The 14,518-nt window shown below is 39.2% G+C and overlaps 1 protein-coding gene across 16 annotated transcripts in view; it reads left to right on the top strand.

The window, feature by feature from the left end:
• The window catches only part of LOC145986776 (uncharacterized), a 145,375-nt gene that overhangs the window by 18,542 nt on the left and 112,315 nt on the right, over window positions 1-14,518 (top strand). For all 16 annotated transcript variants that reach the window (XM_083121176.1, XM_083121192.1, XM_083121193.1 and 13 more), the window contains exon 4: window positions 2,894-2,999. In XM_083121176.1, the coding sequence (XP_082977302.1) occupies window positions 2,894-2,999 (106 nt within the window). The remainder of the gene's footprint in view (window positions 1-2,893; window positions 3,000-14,518) is intronic.

The raw sequence follows: 14,518 nt of genomic DNA, 5'->3' as shown, positions 1-14,518 counted from the left end.
TTGGAATACATAGATTTTTCAGCGGAAAATAGAGGCTCGACCAGAATTTTTTGGTTAAAAATCTACGTAGTAAATCTCCTGTGTGTGCCTAATTTTACGAGTCCATTGGAATCTATGGTCCCTCAGAGTTGTTTTAAGTCCACTCTATGCACTTGTAGGCTAATCGGTAGTGGACCTAGAGTTTAAAGTGGGATCCGAACCACTATGTGCCTCCACCAGATATTAATTCAAGATCCCTTAATTACAAGGTAACTACGTTACCACTGTGCCATCAGGAGGCCCCATGCTTCTATCCCAACACTATGACGCATTATGTTTTACAATGTTAGGTGACTTTGGTGGGGGGGGGGGGGGAACAAACAAAAAAAAAAAAACAATATGCATCATGGAACAGGTCAGGCAAATCATTTTTTTTTGGTGAAAGAACACACTTGTGTGCATGCATCTAACTCAGAGGAAGCAGGGTTAGCATAGTGTAGCCTTGTAAGGGGAGCGAGGAGGAGGGAACAGCAGAGACTTAACCTTTACGGTCTCGATCGGTCATATGCTGACAGATGGCATTTTTAGCAGAACCTTTTTTTCGTCGCCTTGCAACCCTGTTCATTTTCTATGCTCATGAATCGAAGTGCATGGAACTTGTCTTCAACTTCCTAATGATGTCAGCAGCAGCTGGTAAATTTACACCTCCTCTTTGGAGTTTGCCCCGTTGTAAAAGCTTGTTTACAATCTCATGCCTTGCAGGAAAGGGACAACATGCCCAAGCAGGTCATGGAGGGGGCTTTGTTGTCAAAGGTGTTTGCAGGGATATCTTTTCAGCGGGTGAAATGGATTTGGCACAATGCTTGCTTCAGAAGACAACCACTCCTTCGGAAGGAAAATGAAATGGGGGGAGGGGAGTGAGAGGTAGGATAGGGGCTAAAAATTACTCTTGCACTTCATTGTGTGTGTTGCCAACCCTTGTCGAAAATAACGTATCCACTTCATTTTTTTTTTCTTCGGATGGCAAAGGCATTAGGAACAAAACAAATATTGAATTATAATGCAGACATGTGGTTGCAAATAGGACATAAGAATTTGTTCTTGTCCCATGTCTCAACAGGGAGGGAAGGGGGGCAAAATTTTGTCTTTTCTTTTAATTTTCACATTTGAAGTTACGAATAATAAATACATACAGGTAGCAACACTTCATCTTTTCTATGTCAAAGTACATTTTATTCTTAGTAAAATGTTTCTTGTTTCACTAAATTATCTGCCATAGGAAGAAACTATAACGATTTTTGCTAAACCTTGCAAAACTCATTTAAATGGCCTGGGACAGAGGTAAGAAGTGCATAAGCGCCACGGGACAATAAAGGTTAAGCATGGAGTACTCGGAATCTACTATGAAATTATAAATAGTTACACACACTGAAGTGCAAGAAGTATTTGTATTCCACATGTCCAATGACACTATGGTTAGCTGAAGGGTTACTACTTGGGCCATAATTTTTAGGAGAAAGGAAAGGAATTTTCCATATTAAAATTGGAGAAAGTAAGGTATGTTGATGATTGTATCTTGTTGTATGAGGGAGTTTTAAAGGGGCGTATGGTTAAACCTAAGTCGAGCACAAATGTACTGTAAAAACAAGGATCCCAAATTCCTGTCCTTGATAAAACGTGTGTTGTTTTTTCTTATTTATGTCGCTTTTCTGCCAAATTTGGATAATGGTGATTGTGAAAATGGATGCTGAGTAGATGGACACTAAAATTTGCTGAAATGCTATCGAGTTTACCTCTGGAAAGTTTACAATATTGGAGATTTCATCTCATGCTGCGTTTGACCATCTGTCCTCAAGTTGATTGTTTCTTCTGCCAGCATGCCGCAAATTGATTGTGTTTCTTCTGCGGACATCCTTCTCGTATCGAGGCAATAATTTAGAAATGATAAAAAGAGGTCCACTCTGGTAGAGTAAAAGTAAAAAAAACTAAGATTGTAAGGTGTTGTCGTAGATTTCAAATAATGTGAAAAACATTTTCATCATAAAGCACGGCCTCCCCGATGCTGCTGTGGGTAGCATCTTTGCCTTGAAATCAAGGCATCCTGGGTTCAATACCTGGTGAAGGCACATAGTGGTTTGGATTCCACTTTAAGCTGTAGGTCCAGTCCCATTAGTCTTACTGTGCATTAAGTGGACTAACTGATTGATCAGTAAAACAGAAGATATAATGTAGATATGACCACTTCCAGACGACCACAGATATTCTGGAAAGACTCAGTTGTCAGCCTGAGATGGGGCATGAAGGAGTGACAGGGTACTGTGCATTCTATTTTATTTTCAATTTTAACCTTTTTAACCCAACTTACCCATGTTTTAAACTTTGACTATTCTTGTCTTAACTCCTGAAGAAGCCACATGATATGGTGAAAGCTTGAGTAAAAAAGTACCAAAACTGGACTTCAGCTACTTAGTGAAAATAAATAATATGCCCATAAAATAGTTAAAATAAATAATATGCCCATAAAATAGTTTAGACTGTATTTTTAAACAATCCACACAGAACCCACACATCAATCCATTACACAAAATTAGACTGGCAACACTGGACAGTATGAGGCATGAGGTGTAATGTGTACGCATGTAGCTCACAGTGCACAAAGCACACTAAGGTTTGCGCAAGTAATGGTAAAGGTGGGTCCAGTGATAACTTCCTTTGTGTCATTGACATCCATTGTGGCATTCATAGTTAGTTTCTGGATGTCAGTAAGATAACTTTATGTATCCCGAGAACACATATCAGGTATGTGTGCAGTTGTACATTTGAGAGTGTGTGGTGTGTGTGTGAATTTGGTTTATTCTAATAGTGATTAAGTAAAATTCATGGAAATGATTGTGATTTTTTTTTCTCATTGCAGGATGAGTCCAACAGTATGATGCATGAGGATACATCATCTCTCGACCAACCAGGACCTTCTGGTCTTGCGTCATTTGCTCAAATCGCCATGGACAAGACTGTATCAGGTACTGTACCAATCTTGATTATCCATTATGTAGAGAAGTAGCACTGATACATTGAAAATAATGAATTGTCTTTAACGACTGTTAAAGTTCAGAGCTAAAGAACACTACGGGAATCGTGGAGAGGATAATTCAGAGGGAAAAGGATTCTTATGGAACCGTTATAGTTGAGTAGTTTTATTGGTGGCCACAAAGTTTGATTGAATAGGATTTGACATATTTTCTTGTCTAAAAAAAGTGTTCACTGCAAATTTATTGTATCTGCTAGAGCTGATCTCCTGATGAGATTCCAGTTTTTGTGGTAACTTGCTTTGCATTGAATTTCAGTTATCTCTTGTTTTGGTAACTGGACATGGCTGCAAGTGTAGTGCCTCGACTATTCTTTTAAAATTGCCAGCTTGTTTAATGGCATGTAGGAAGGGTTTCAGTGTTCGAATGCAAGGTTCCCCCTCTGCAGCAAACTATGGACCACTCTTGCCAATGTAGCTCTTTTGGAGACAAATCTGGTTCGTTTGTGCACTTGTTTGCTTCCTAAAATTTGAAAATGCTCCATAAGGGCAAATTTAAATCCAAATCTAGCCCTTTTGTTATTTTACTGTCAGTAAATTCATATCCACATAATATGCTTCATGCTGACAGAGGGCAAGAAACCACTCCTCTTCACTGATGTAATTGTGTAGAGGATGCACCATCTTTGATATCTAACACCATTCAGAGCTGCGAGCTTACAAAGTAAGAATCATATTATGAATCAGATGGGTGACTTACGGAGCTCTTTGGTTGTAGGGAGGTAAGCTCTGACAAAGGGCTTCAGCTGGGGAGGTTGTAATGAACTTTGGTGGTGCTTCGTTATGTGTACTTTACATCGTTCTTTTACCTCCTGTGTAAATTATGACGAGATACCTAATGTTATTTACATGTCCATAGGAATGCAAGTGTTCAAAATTAAACTGTGAATTGGAGCACCTGCTCCACTGCCCCACTATGCCATCAATGGTTCCGGGCAACATAGACCAACTTTTGCCATGAATATATAAGGGTTGCCCAAATGAAACTAAAACTTTTGTCGTAGCATCTTAGCTTAACTGCACAGAGCTTTGTGTTTGCTCTGGTAGGTGGTGTATGGGCGTATGTAAGAAAGCATACATCGTATGCATACCTGGTATGGTCTGACGGCGCAGTGTGTTGTTTACATGTGCAGAAGCACGTTCACAACATGGATTCGTTCAAACCGACCCAGCGAGCAGTTATTGAATTTTTGAAGCCAGAAGGTGTTAGTGGAGCCGAAATTTATTGTCGTATGAAGAATGTGTATGGGAATGTGTGATTGCCACGCAGCACAGTGTTCAGATGGTGTGGTGAATTTCGTAATGACATGTGGGCACTTAAGAACATGCCTAGACCTGGTCAAGCACATTTAGCCATCACCGAAGAATCAATTGTAGCTGTAGACAACTTTGTAAGGGAGAACCGCCGAATCACCACCCGAGAGATTTGCAGAAACATTGTCATTGAACAAGGGAATTGTTCACACCATTCTCCATCGATGGTTAGGATACCACAAAGTTTGCACGCAGTGGGTCCCCAAGCATCTTCGGGCCACTAAAGAAACATCTGAAGGGCCGCCGGTTTGCTAACGATGCTGAGGTCCGTGATGCCGTTGAAGATTGGTTCTGCCCATTCTTTGCTCAGGGTATCCATAGATTGGTTCTGCACGTTCTTTGCTCAGGGTACCCATACCCTTGTGAGGTGCTGGGACAATTGCTTGAACAGACAAGGTGACTTTGTGTAGACGATATGTCACCCATTTGTCAATTTTACTTCCTGTATGTTCATATATTCCAACCAATACATCATTACAGATAAAAACCAAGAGTCTCACTCATTTGGGCAACCCTTATATATTTTATATTGTGCACGTGATATACTTTTACCTCCCGAGCTACTTTTTTATGGTGCCATGGCTAACTTGAAGATACCATGACCGGAAAGAACTTGCATTGAAGATTTCAGTTATCAGAGGAAATGTTGAAATTCTCATTTGATAGCCGTAACTTGAAGTTGAGTCACCATAGGAAATATATGAAATTCTGTAAACACTTATCATATTTTTTTACAGATTGTATCTCTCTTAATAAAGAACTTAAGAAAATTGCTTCCACTTGGAACATGGAAAGAAATTCATACTCTCTTATATAGTCGGGAGTTTTTTTAGTACTGCCCATTCCGACGATTTTGAAATAAATGTACATCTGTTGGGAAATATCACTCCTCACTGTAAACTTAATGTAGTCAGAATTTCTTATATAGACACAATAGTTTCAAATTTTATCTGGCTACCAGAATTTTGAAAGTATCTGGAAATGACAAAATATAATTATCAAATTTTAACAGCTAGCGTACGTACTGATATCTGATAGTGTATTATTTGTTAAAAAGCTGCAGGATTTATTGACCTTCGTTGTTAAGGTGTGTGTGGGACTACATTACAACCATGTTTTAATTTAGAAATAAATTTTACAATTATAGGGAGGTAAAATTGTGCCTTTAATTTAGATAAAAATAAGTATTCTGGGTAGTAAATCCTGGTTTTGCCACTAGCACAGGAACTTTCCACAGTGCCGACTGACCAGACATTCCTGGAATTATGTGGGAATTATTAGCACCGGGAACTTTCTTAACAAACTTGAGAAATCTCCGCATCTGCAATCAGATCTCATAAATGTGGATAAAGGATGCAAGTCGTGTTGTATTCAACGATGTATTATGTTTGATCAACATTAATGTAATGCTTATGTTGGTTAAGAGAAGTAACACCTCACATCAAAAATGGTCTCTGGTTCGATACCCGATGGGGGCACATAGTGGTTCGGATCCCACTTTAAACTGTATGTCCAGTCTCGATTAGCCTTTGTATGCATAAAGTGGACTTAAAACACCAACTCAATCAATCACATCAAAAATGTATGCAATTTAAGTTTCAAAACTTGCATTTTCGTATTGAATAGTACCTATTGCTTTTGTTTTTCACATAGCTGTTGCTATGTAATGGGAAATGCAATATAATTTTCACTGCAAAATGAGGAGTAGTTCTGAATTTGCACTCCTTTTCTAATTTAACAGAATTTATTTTCAAAGTTTCTGTGACTACACTTTCTACACCTTAAATTGCCACTACAGTCAGTACTTCCATAGAATGGCTGCATAGTGTCGCTTTGGTTCACTACAGTGGACAGGTGGATGGTGTCGTGGCAGCTCTGCAAGAAGCAGGTGGTACATGAGTTGTAAATAAAGTAGAGTCAACCATGTCAGGAAAAGGTGATAACACCATGCATGTGCTATCAGGCAGCGAGCAATGTCAGTTTGGGCCCATGTCGATGTGTGGAGTGCCAAAAGTGGTCGGTACAGCGAGTGCTGTGGTGTATGTAGGAGGTTGAAATGAACACCATTTATATACTTGAATTACAAAACAATACATCCATTTTTACTATTTTTAACAAGGGCCATTCGAAAAGCCCTGTTTCCCTTTTGTTGCTGTGTGTTAAATTGAAGATAAATCACTGCATCTTTTTGAAAAATTTAAATTCTAAATGTAAGAATTAGTAAAAGCAACATTTCAAGTAATATCCACAATTAAGGGTCCTGGTGGGAAATGGGGGGGGGGGGCTAACGCACAGAGTTCGAAATTTTATGTAATTACACAAAATATTTGAACCTCGTAATTTCCTTTTTCTTTTTCTTTCAAAGTTGTGACAATTGCATTGCATATCCTTATAGAGTGGTCTTTTGTTGTACTTCCCTCCAAACTTGGTCCATCCAGCGTCCATAGGGCCGATGCTAGAAGCAAAATTCCGGACAGTGTCACGAAGCTGGCAACACTGCCGCTTTATATAATGCTATTATTTTTTACTCAAGAAGTGTTAGTCTGATATCAATGAAACTGGACTATAGTAATATTCTAATTTTTTTCATTCAGTTTGGTCTATGGGGGGAGGCACAGGTCAATTTTTTAAAAAAAGAATTCAACTTTCTTCTTCTTTTAACACTAATTATTGGGAGGCACAATGTATAAATTTTGCCTCTACTAAAAGCCCTGTCCTCAAGAAAGAAGACAACCAATTCCATCTGCCTACATCAGTGGTTCTCAACATTTTTCAGTCCGCGACCCATCTTGAAGGCTATTGCACTTCATGGGACTCGTATAAGCATGGGTACCGGTAGAATTGCTTGTAGGGGTGTGCACCCAGTTTATAATCATATTTTTGCCAACGTCTGGTACTTGAAGAAGCCCTCTTTACGCTTGCTTAAACAAATTACACATACCTCATTCTAGAAAAGTAAATATGTAATTTAAAAGACTACTTTACTCTAGTCTTACTTAATTACTCTAGTTAACATCGTCAACTAAACACACATGGTGAAATTGAACATAATTCTTTTATGCAGTTAGCTTTGTAATGTAAGCAGTGTCGATGGCCATGTGAAATGATGACAGTTGACACCTCTCGGGAACTGCATATATACCCACACAGGCGGTCTGAAATATCAAGCTACACCTTAAGTCGACATGCATGCGACACACAGATAATTAAGAACTCAATGCTGTGACCGAAACGAAGACTATATATATATCCAATTTTATTGAGTTAAACATCAGAGAGGTGCCGGTAAAAAGCAATGGTAGAGCGTGAATAACAAAAAATGTAGAGTTTAGACTATGTACAACACGGATTGAATTTAAATTTTTAGAAGGATACTACCTGCGTTCCATAATATGGTAGACACAGGATGAATGTGCTGATTTATTGCGCATGCGCATCCGAGTAGTGGTCGGATATGATTGTGTGTGCAGTAGTGAAGCGTTCCTTCATCCAGTCAGATGTTCACTGTGCAGAGCATACTACAAGCCGTGCAAAGGAAACAGATATGGAGCTGAGTATGGACATCAGTCAAGTGGGCACCCGTTGTGGCGTTCCAGGAGGAGGAAACACACCAGTAACCGAGGCAAATGTTAGTAGAAACACCAAAGCAAAACAACAGCCGAATGTCGTAGTGCCATTCTACAATTCCTACTCCAATTCAAGGAAAATGGAATAAATAATGTGGAATAAAATGCATTATTATGAGTATGAAATTGTAAACCACATTGTAGCCTATACCTAACATACAGCCTAACCCTCTAATGCTTTACAATGTAACATATCTATACCATATTGTGGAACAACATAAAAGGCCTGTTTCTATATCATATTATGGAACAGAGGGAGTATATCTTAGTAATTTAAAATGTAAGATACAGTAAATACATTTTTGAGCCTGATTTTGTGACCCACCAAACTGAACCCTCGGGACCCAGCAGTGGGTTGCGCTTTGTAGGTTGAGTTAGGTTTTTTTTTTGTACTTCGTGGCAAGTTTGAAAAACCCATGCTTGACATGGCTCCAGTGTCCTTCCAAAGATGGGCACGGCAGGCAAGAGCTCTAGCGTGTAAAGGCTAGGATCAGTATGTCATTATTGAAGGTGGTGTTTCTTAATTTACATTTCTGGAACTTCTTTGTCATCAAAGTTACCCTGTCCTTTGTACAGCAGGGTTATAGGCTCAGCCTGTCATCCTACTTTTATTTTAGAATATATGGCATTTTTGGGAAGGTTTAAATTGATTGGTTAATCAACTAAGGTTAGATATGATTCTTTTACAATCTCCTGTTATTGAGTTCAAGAGAGGATCGACTGTCGGGACCTAGATTGTCCCTGTGCTCTATGGGTCCATGCATCCCTAATATGCAGTATTGATGTTTCATGAAACTGGACTTCTATAAGTGATCATCACTGAATAGCAGCAATTTTTGTTTTGGGAAGGAAATGAGGGGAAAGGACAGGAAGGATCACATCCAAGTCGTATTATTTTCTTGTGTGCGAAGACAAAGGAGAAGAATTTAGCAGGCAACAGAATGACATTTTTTCAGTTTTGTGACCACACTTTTAACAATTACAGGGCAATAAACTCTCAGGGTTGCCATCTCAGTGCAGTTCTCTTTAAAAGTTTTTGTTTCATGCTCTTGTGAATTTTCTGTTTTTTGTTTTTCTTATTTTGTACGACCCCTGAGTGTAGTTACAAAATTGAGAAGTAAACTACAATATCTGCTTTTATACGACATATACTTTATGCATATGCATCATGAAATTATCCAAACAGAAAGAATGGAAGCCTTGTTTGTTTAATTCTGAAAATGGTCTAAATGCTATATAGTAAAACCTCGTTAATCCGGACTAATGGAGAGGGGGGGGGATAAGTTGACCGGTTTAACAAAAGTCTGGATTAACTGAAATAACATAAAGGAACAGTAGAATGTGCATTAAAACTCCATTTATAGCAACAAAACACGTTATTTTGGTGTATTTAAAGGGTATAGGCCTAAATACACTATACGGTACAGTACAGTCTGCAGGAAACAGAATTTCATCAGTGGTTGACTGACTTGTAGCCACATTTAAATAAAACCTTGCATTCTGCTTTTTTTTCTTTTACTTGTCCGGATTATTTATTTATTTATTCAAGTTTCAGATACAGCACTTTTAAGGCCATTTTACACTGAAAACTCTAACAAATATACAAGAACAAGTCAAGATGGTTTAAGGTAAGAACAAGAAAGGTTAAATATAAACATAAGGCATAAACAAGGAAACAAACAAAGATTTACATATTCATTTTTAGGGAAGATCTGGAAATACTTTCAGGGTCAAAAATGTCTGTTTGTGGGTAGTTTATTGTAGAACTGGGGCAGCCTGTGGAATAGAGCACACTGTATAAGGGAAAGCAGAGTTGTGGAACAATTCAGTGTTTCGGGTCGATCGAGAGGGAACTCTGAAGTTGAATTCTGTAAGCAGAAATTCAGATCTTAATTTGCCATTGATGATTTTATAGAAAAAATTCATATCGGCCATTAAGCAAAGTCCGGCTTATCGGCATCCGGATTAACAAGGTTTTACTGTATTTGAAAGTTACCCACATGAAAAGTATATTTTGGAAGTGTAAGGTCCCGGGTTCGATCCCCGGCCGGTTCAAATCCGGGAACTTTTCTAACAATGGAAGCGGCCCCGGCGCCCACCCAGCATCGAATAACATGGGTACCTGGGGGGTAAAGGCGGTCAGGGGCGTGATGCTGATCACATCACCCCCACTCTCGACTGGATCAAGAAAGTGTGGGGCGTTACCCCCACACCCCCTATACGCCTTCATGGCGTGGTGCTATGCACAGGGGAACAATTTACCTTTATTGTACTTGCGTTAACCATAAGTTCCAACATAAATCTAAATTTTGAGCATTCATTGCTCAGTAACAGGTTCCATGTTCCATGCAGATATACTGCTCATTATTAATCCTTCGATGTGGGGAGTGAAGGATAATAATTTGAAATGTGGATACTAATTAATCATGAGGCTTTTTTCATGTGACATCTTCAAAATGATGATGCAGATTTGGATGTGTTCAGATGAAAAAGAAAGTGGATATTCACAATAAAGTGTGTCCTGTGTTTTCCAAAGGAAAAAGAGAGAATGATGCCATGACCTTAGTTGTGCCGAATAGAGAGCCACCCAACAGTCTCTAACATGCATTAAGAAGCTAGATCTTAGGGATGGGCAGACATGAAAGATTAGCACATATTGGAACTGATTCTAGGTGCACCAAGAAGAAAATGAGTAAAATGGAAGCAACCTTCATATTTATGATGGCACCTCCTGTATGGTATTTGGTCACATATTGAAAACCTTTGAATGTAGATCAGTGTGTTGTTGGAATACCCTATGACAAGAAAAGATAAAAGCATAATTAAAAAGTATATATATTCCTATTCCACCCGACATATGCTCATGTAAATTATTTGTAAACACTGACAAGAGCAGTTTGAATTCTCTACGCAGTCAAAGGTTATTTATAGAAACATCAGATGAGTAAAATTGACAGCAATTTTGTCAGATACTACTGATAATCTACTCCATTCGTACGGTATACACTGTCCTCATAATCAGCAGGCAGGGCAATAATATGTGGTGTAATTCTTTACACTTAATTTATCTAATATCCTTTTGCGCTGCCACAGAGCTGAATAGTTAACACTCTTTGTCGCAGGTTTCAGACCCCACTTGGATCTTCAAATTTTCAGTGTTTATCCAGCATGAGTTAAAAGAAATGAAATGTGAGCGCACACTGTGCGCAACCTTTTTATTCACATAGCATGTAGTACATACTTAAAAAATGAGAAATGAATAGGTGTTTAATTTTATCAATTTGTTCAGTTATTTCAGATGCTCACTATTACTGATCTTGATATAGTTTACTTGTTGCTTCACCCCTCTTTTTTTTGTTTGCCTTTGAACTCATTGATGAGTGTCTAGTACAGAAGATTGATCAGTCTGTGTGTGTCCGATTTTAAACCTTCACCCCTGCTCACAGAATCGACCGATCTGAATGATTCAAACAGCAGGTGAAAGCCAAAGGCCTCTAGTATCGTGCCAAGTTCGTGTGTGTGTGGTGTGTGCAACATGGCTCCCAAGGTGAACAGGTTTTGGGAAGGCTACATCGTAGCACTTTTGCACGCCAAGTTTTCCGTGACACAGATTCAAAAACAGTGCGAGGAAAATTTATGTGCATTGGGGTTAATGACCATCAAGAACATAATTAATCGACATAAACACCACGACATTCCAGCACTTCATTCACCCACAAAGGGGAGTAGAAAGCGACCGTGTACTGCGGTGACTCCACATGTAGCTCAGAAGTTGCACCAAATGTCCCTACAGGAAAACCCTCCTACGCAACGTGTGATGCCAAGACGAGTGCACGTGGCACAGTGGACTGTGAACCGCAACGTATGTGACAAATTAAAGCGCCAGATGGTGTTTAAAAGTCGTGGACACTTCCTCACTGCGGCCCATCGGAGGGAAAGAAAGACTCACTGCAGGCGCCTCTACGAACGCCATCTATCCGGGGAAAAGTGGAAGTTTGTTGCCACACTCGATGAAGCATGGATTTATCTATCCGATTGTGGCAAAATTCGAGCCGTAACGTACACCCCACGAGATGTAAGAACCCGTTCTGACTTCATCCGTCAGTGCAAAGCAAGTTTTGCGAAGGGATTTCTGGTTGTCGCTGGATACTGCTATGGAGGCAAGTTAACGATTCGGCAGGTGCCTAAAAACTGCAAAATCAACTCTGCATTTTATCAGCAAGATATCCTCACACCAATTTATACAGACGATCTGCCCAGTTTGTATGGAAATGCAATAAATCAGGTCCGTGTGCATATGGATAAGGCCTCATCACATACATCTCGTTCTACACAGAGATTTCTGCAACAAATGGTGGCAGACACCGGCATCCAGGCTATTCCCTTCCAGGACATACCAGGGAAGTCACCTGATGCCAGTCCCATGGATTTTTGCGGGTTTGACCTATTGAAAAGAGCACTTGCATCTTGTCGTGTCACCACTGTCAGTGGCCTCTGGAAAGCCTGCCAGGAGGAGTGGCTCAAGATTCCCATTCCTGTACTTCAACGGAGCCTCCTACAATGGAAGTTACGGTGCAGGTCTATTGCCAGGACCCATGGTGCTCACATCGAGGGCAACCGCTGGTGGTCCCATGGTTTTTCCTAAAGTAGGTGAGACGTCAAAATCGGACACATGTAGACGGATCAACCTTCTGTATCTGCCTCACAGTACATTTCTTGAGAATTCAGTGTTCTCCATGCAGTGTTGTCACTAGCATAAAAGAGATTCTCGCTAGATTCATCTGTCTGTAATCTGCCTAAATTATACACACACAATTAAATGGCAAATTTTACCTTACTGGAATATGTTTAATTTCTTAATTAGTTGATCTAATTCACATATTTCTGTTCTTATCACTATAGGACTCCGTCTCTGATAACTAAAGTAAGGCACACTATGTGGCCATGAAAGCTGGTGAAATGCACAGCAAGTTCTTTTGACCAACTGATTTCTGGTGTCTGCATTCTGTAGTCAGTAAAGAAAAAAATAAAACCACAGCTAAGAGCTTTGGCAACAATACTCAGTCATTGACCCTTCTTTTTGTGTTCCTAAGAACATTATAGTTCCCTCCACCGACTGTTCCCTTACATGAAAATTCTACCAGACAGTTGGGAGAAAACATTAGGCTGGCAACACTGACTGGTAGTGTGTCTAGGGCAGTGGTTCTAACCTTTTTCAGTCCGGGACCCAGCTTGAAGGATATTGTACTTCATGAGACCCATAAGCATGGGTGCCGGCAGAATTACCTGTAGGGATGTGTAATGGGCATTACCTTATACTATTTCCTTACAATTTGGCAGAAGATACAATACGAGCAGGATGTGAATCCACCTGGAAACAACCAAGGTTGGCTTGGTAGCTCAGCTGGTGAACTCATTCCAGAGACCCTGGTGCTTTTTTTCACTCTGTATAATATTTCTTTCACAAAATTATCAGAAAATATCAGTGCTGCTTTTTCTACAGTGTTAATATTATTGTGCATTATGTCATTTGTTTGTGCCAGTAGTGAAGTACATGTAAGCATAGTCAGAGAAAGAAAGTGCTGAACAATGTCCAATGCTGAACATCAAAATTTTGTGCAAGATCCAACATAAAATTACTATTCGGAATGTGTTCATGCAATCAGTGAAATGAATGCTTGTAAATATGTACTTCATTACAGGATTTTTTTGCATGCTATATTGTGTAGATTTGTAGTTCTTGTGTAGATATGTGATTATGTTGTTCTAAGATACAGTCACAGATGAGGTCATCGTAATTTAAATAGGTTGATAATTTGTGAAATTTGCTTTATGCATTGTTAGGAGGGGAGGAGCACATTTTACTCTTTCAAAAATAGTCATAGTCACCATGATTAACCATGAAAGTTAAAAAAACAATTTTAAATTAGGAAATACAGTTACGAAAACAAGCATGCCAATAATTAAATATAATTTTCGGTTTATTTTATATACATAAACTGTATAAAGGACATCCTGAAAGTAATGACTCCTTCTTCATAAAAAAAATATTTTTAGGAGTAAAAAAAGTGACACTTGGTGTCACAATACTTACAAGTGTGAATATTCCAAGTCTATTCACTTTGTATACATTTTCTCCATCTTTGAATCCATTGCTGAAATCCATTTTGGAAAAATTCCTGTGGTTGTGTTTCACCCACAATGTCATAGCCAGTTTAACATCTTGAACATTGTTGAAATGTTCTCCTGAAAGGGTGTCCTTCAAAGTCCGGGAAAAAAAGTCTAAGAGAACCAAATGAGGACTGTAGATGGGGTTGGGACATCACAGTCCATCCCATTTTGGCAACAGCCTCTGAAATCTCCACTGAGGTAACATAATACTATCAAGTAGAATGTTGTTTTATCTTCTTTCTGATAGCTTCCTTTAGCCAATTGACACTGTCTGTTCCAGAAGGTTGGTCACCATCACTTTCTCTGAGGACCATGTTGTTTTTACCTTGTGGTACCATTCCAC

This window comes from Lepisma saccharinum, chromosome 4 (assembly GCF_977018435.1).
Source record: "Lepisma saccharinum chromosome 4, izLepSacc3.1, whole genome shotgun sequence".
Taxonomy (NCBI): Eukaryota; Metazoa; Arthropoda; class Insecta; order Zygentoma; family Lepismatidae; genus Lepisma; species Lepisma saccharinum.
Note: the sequence above shows the minus strand (reverse complement) of the source record. Positions and strands in the feature narration are given on the sequence as shown.